The sequence below is a fragment of the Orycteropus afer genome, unplaced genomic scaffold (assembly GCF_000298275.1).
Source record: "Orycteropus afer afer isolate SDZICR_OR568_19922 unplaced genomic scaffold, OryAfe1.0 scaffold00080, whole genome shotgun sequence".
In the NCBI taxonomy this organism is placed as follows: Eukaryota; Metazoa; Chordata; class Mammalia; order Tubulidentata; family Orycteropodidae; genus Orycteropus; species Orycteropus afer.
In genome coordinates, this window is record NW_006921667.1 from 9,807,304 (window position 1) to 9,812,676 (window position 5,373).

The 5,373-nt window shown below is 48.1% G+C and overlaps 1 protein-coding gene across 1 annotated transcript in view; it reads right to left on the reverse strand.

Moving 5' to 3' along the window:
- Nucleotides 1–1,484, reverse strand: part of B9D1 (B9 domain containing 1) — a 28,543-nt gene extending 27,059 nt beyond the window's left edge. The window contains exon 1 of the mRNA XM_042781029.1: nucleotides 1,422–1,484. Within this exon, the coding sequence (XP_042636963.1) occupies nucleotides 1,422–1,484 (63 nt within the window). The remainder of the gene's footprint in view (nucleotides 1–1,421) is intronic.
- Nucleotides 1,485–5,373: the final 3,889 nt, after the last annotated feature.

Consider the following 5,373-nt stretch of genomic DNA (forward strand, 5'->3'; position numbering starts at 1 on the left):
CTATGCTTAAACTGCCCCCTGGCTGAACACTCTTCTCTTTGGCTTCCTGGGTTCCACCCCTTCCTCCTGCTCTTCCGGCCTGCTACTCTGTGCTACGCACACATACATAATACTGCATTATCAGTACTAATAATCATTAATCTAAGGGTGGATACATACGTGGGCAGGCAAAGTGATCAGATATGGGTAGGCAAAACAGAATATATTCAAGACCAAATACAGGTCTGGCAGATGATATTTCTTGATATGTATTTGTATGTGCTATAAGAATGTACATACATATAACAGAGGTAACATAGGACAAAGTTACGGTAACTTCTTAGCCACAGCCAAGCACTTTGAGAGAATAAGTCACCAGGCCACGGGCTTGGAACTATGGTTTTTGGGGACATCAAGTTCAATTGTAGAACAAAAACATTGCTCTACATCCTACTTTAGTAAGTAGCAACCGGGGACTTAAAGCTTGTGAGTAGCCATCTAAGATACAACTAATTGTTCTCTCCTCATGCAGAGCAAAGAAGAGTGAAGAAAATTAAAGATACACAGAAACAATTAGTCCAAGGGACTAGTGAACTACGGGAACCTCAGCTCACATGACCCTGAAGCCAGAAGAACTAGATGGTGCCCAGCTATCACTGTCAGCCACTCCAAAAGGTATCATCAGAATTGAAGATCTTGGAATAGAGTGGTAGAAAAATGTGGAACAAAACTCAAAATCATAAAAATACCAGGCTTACTGGTCTGATAAGAGACTGGTAAAACTCTCAAGACTATGACCCCTGGTCCCCCTTTAAACCTGGAATTGAACTCACTCCAATGGCTTAATTTCAAGCCAAACAACAGACACACCTATGAGGGGAACAATTACACCAGGCAAGTACACTCCTTGGAACAATCAACCATGGGAGATCAGAAGAGCATCATCTGTTCGGGGAGAAAGCTCAGAGGGCAGGAATGCACAGTAAAGAAGGGCACAGGGAAAAGGTAACCACAGGGAGGAAGTGAGAAGAGAGCTGTTACATTGTGGGGATTGCAATCAAGGGCATGAAACGAAATGTGTATGAACTGCTGAACGGAAAACGAATTTCTTCTGTAAAGTTTCACCCAAATCACAACTGGGAAAAAAAAAAAAAGGCTCTGAGACTCAGGGACGCCCGAGTCAGTAACTGGCGGAGGTGGCCAGGGCTGCAACAAAGCCAGGGTTGCAGCCTTGGCACAAGCTCAGCCTCTGCAAGTCTCAATATCCACACTGCTCATTGGGGATCCCCAGTATTGCCGCGCCGCGCCCCTCACTTGTCAGTTCTCCCTCGCCTCACCAAGACGCAGAAAGGCTCCTAGGGACAACAGGCCTCGCTGGGGCCCTAGCAAAACCCTATGGTCGAGGTGCCTGGGGGAGGTTGGGGCGGAGACTGGTGGCTCACCTGAGCGCTCTCCACTTGCCCATTGACCATGAGTAGGAAGACGCTGGGACCCGCCGCCGCCATGGCAGTATTGAGGGCGCTGGGAACTGACGCTGGTTGCATGCGCAGTTGCTAAAAGGCACTGGAGTTGCCTTGGAAACAGACGGCAGGACGCGCGGGACACGTTTTTTCGCAAGTGCGCGCGCGCGAGTGTGTGTGTGTGTGAGTGTGAGTGTGACAGTGTGCAGGCGCAGTCAACCGGCTCAGCCGGGAGGGGTGGAACTTGGCGGCCAGGAATGGCGGGGCGGGGCGGGACTTGATTGGGAGAGACCCGTAAAATCCTTAAATCTAAGCCACCGCTTTTCCATCGATGCTGGGGAAACGGAGGCCCACAGAGGGGCAATGCCTGGGACTGCAGCAGAGCCAACTATCTGCCAGTGTTCAGTTGACAATACTTCTCAAGCCGCCTTTCTCATCCTAGCACTTACCATGGTTTATATTGGCACATTTATTGAAACTGTCATAATTTGGGCCAATGCTCTCTTTAGATGGACAGCTGCATAAGTATAGGGACTTCCTTGCCTAGTGCATATATTTAGCACACAATAAATACGTGCTGGATGAATGAATAATTGAATATTTTACAAAAGAGGAAACATTCAGAGAGGGAAAGTGAATTGGACACAATCACAGCAGCAAGTAGCTGAGCTGGGATGCAAACTCATGATTCTACAGGTTAAAGACCCTCACCACCTCCTCTATCTTGTCCTGGGGCAGACCTAAGGGCCTTTCTTGGCTCAGGTGTCTGAGGCGGTATTAGAAATCTCTTAGATCCAGGAAATGATGGAATGCACTTTAGGGAGGCCAGACCCCCAGCAGGGACCTCAGGGCACCACCCTCCTCAGCAGCCAGTTGCCAGCTTAGGAGCAGCCCAGCGGTCTCCTGTCAGCCACCTGTGGGGGAGAGAGAGGGAGAGCCTGGTCCTCTGAAGCCAAAATCCCAGGTGAGCAAAGATACCTGATTGGGAGGGGACTCTGGGCAATCAGGGTTCAATCAGAGAGGCTTGGAGACACAATGGATGGGGGGCCCAAGTGCACAGGCAGGAGCTGTTTGGTTCATGGGCATTTGGCTGCATACCATCCTACCCATGTCACACCCTATCTCTTCCTGGTTAATATGGTTTTCTCTGACAAATTCTATCAGCCTTACCCCACTCCTTTCTCCCTGTGGCCTTTAAGGCTCAGGACTGGCCAAAGTTAGCTCGCAGCTAAATGCTTGGAATGATCAGATAATCAGGGGGCTCCTGTGGTTTACAACCTGGCCATGCCAAAGGTTGCCCACCTATTTGAACAAGATATAAAGGGGGACTTCCCTCAAGGGCCAAGAGGCTCTGGGGTAGCCACCAGAGGTGCAGAGAAGCCCAATTTCCTGGGTATTGGGGGGATGAGAGAACCCAGGACAAGGTGAGAGGGTGAACAGGCCTCTGCAGAATCTAGTGTCTTTAGGAGGGACTGAAGGGTTAGGGAGTCTCAGGGGCTTGTTTAGGGTCCAGTTGGAGTCCTCATCACAAGTTCAAGTGGGCCAGTGGGGGGCCTGTGAGCCTCAGGTAGGCTGACATCCAGGGTGGGACAGTAAAGTTGGAGGTGAAAGGCATCTTTGCAGGTGCTGGGGGACAGTGGCCCCAGCAGCACATTGTGCAGCTTTTGAGGTAGGGCATAGGAGTCTGTATGGGGTTGGGGGACCAGCCCAATATGGCTGTCCTAGTGGTTAAAATGGATTGAGATACTTTTCCACCAGTTGGCACAGCTCCTCCTCTGGTCTCCCTGTCCTAAGATGCACCTCTAGGCTTCCACTCCTCAATATTCCCCTTTCACCTTGACTAGCACCACTCTGCCCTCCACTGGACTCCTGCCTGACAGTCTCCTCAAGCCCATGGATCTTGAGCACCCTGGAACAAGAGGGTCAAAATATTACCTGCTGAATGTCAGATGTCCAGACAGGGACAGGAATGGAAGATGACTCAGCAGAGTGAGAGGTCAGTGCCACACTTCCCCCTACATGCTCAGAAAGTCTGTGTTCCTGCAGATACCCCCCTGTGGCCCTGAGCAGCACCACCTTGTCTGTCTTCTCCCCAGTCAAGCATCTTCTGCCCCCAGCCATTCCAGGCTTTCACTCATGTCCTCCCCAACATTGGGCTTAAGTCATTGAGCCATGCTGGGAGAACAAGCTGGGGCCAGGAGGCCAGAGAAACTTCAGGACCTCAGCTTCTAGAAGCACAATAGAATAATCAAGTCCACAGTAGGTGGTCTGGGTTAAAGGATAGAACCCAAGACAAGCTTCAGGGTTCAACCTATTCCCAACTTAAAATCATTGCCCTACTCTAGGCCTCAATGTCTTTATCAGTAAGAGAAGGGTGATGTCTGGATGACAATTGGGACCAGGCCTGGAAAGAGCTGGGGAAATCTCTATCCTCTTTGCTCAGGAAGTTCAGGGGAGGAAGTGCATGGAGAGGCTTCTCCCAGGGGTAAACTGGCCAAGGGAGTTGTAGAAAAGGGAGTCATACAGCCCAGGGCTGTAACATAGACTTCTCTGTATGAGCTGTGTGAACTTGGGCTGATGGTCTAATATATCTGAGTCTCAGCTTCTGGGAAAATGGTGATCATAAGTCCCCTACCAACTAGGATTTAGTCAGTGGTAGCAATAATCTACCAATGAAGATGATGAGAATATGATTGGAGTCCAGCTTGTGTTTGTAGACAGAGAAGTTGAATTGCTGGCCAGATTCTGAAAAACATTGTCAATAGTTAAAAACCACTCATCCTTAATCCAGTGGACACAAATGCAAGTACCATCAAGTACCAGGAGGATGAATGGATCATGCCAGGGACTCACATATTGGGCACATGACGTGGCAGCTAGGATCGTGTTTACTGCATGTGAACACTGCTTAAGAGTCATTTGTCTCAAACATCAAGGCAGTCCAGAACAAAAAGGGTGCCTCAACTATGACATGAAAGACCCAGGTTCCTTCTATCCTCCTTAAAAACAAACCCAGCTCATGGCTGTCAAATAGATTCAGACTCACAGTGACCCTATAGGGCAGAGTAGAACTGCCCCACAGGGTTTCCAAGGCAGTTATTTTTACAGAAGCAGACTGTTATATCTTTCTCCTGTGGAGCAGCTGGTGGGTTCAAACCACCGACATTTTGATTAGCAGACAAGCACTTAACCACTACACAGCTTCTATTCTCCTCAGCATGTGGCTTTTGTCCTCATGAATACAGTATGCTGATATAGCTCTAGCTATGGTGCTAATGTTCTAGCAGAAAGGGGAAAGGAACCTCAGGTTTCCCAGCAAGACTTTGTGTAGGATGATGCATCCTCCCAGGGACTTCTAAACAGAACCCATTAACCATATCTGAGTAAAGTGGTCACCCCTACCTCCAAGTGAGTCTGGGAATTGAACATTTTTCTTTTCAGACTCCACAGGATAGGATGGTAAGAGAAAAGGCAGTTGAGATGAGTATTAGTTCTCAACTCTTCACTTCCATGAAGATCCATTCTTGCTTCTGTTGGTCTTCAACATGCAGATATCCACATGTAGGTTTTGTTTCTCTCTTTGTTGAAAGACATGATTACCAGAAATATTTCTCTCCTCTAAGAGAACACAATATGTCAGGCATGAAATAATCAATGGGATTATGGGGAGTGTTTAGCCCTCGCCAATTGCTGAGCATTACAGTGATGTTTAAAATATTTAATAACTCATATAGCATGTACCAACCAATCAAAACAGAGGTGCAGCCAATCAGATGAAATTTTGAACTAATCAGAACAAATACTCAGTCACTCAAAGATATACACAATCAAGGGAGTTCCGGCAAGATGGCAGACTAGGCAGAAGGATTGCACAGACCCTCTTTAACAAAGAAAAGGGAAACCAATTAACACAGACACAGAAGATAATCGTGGA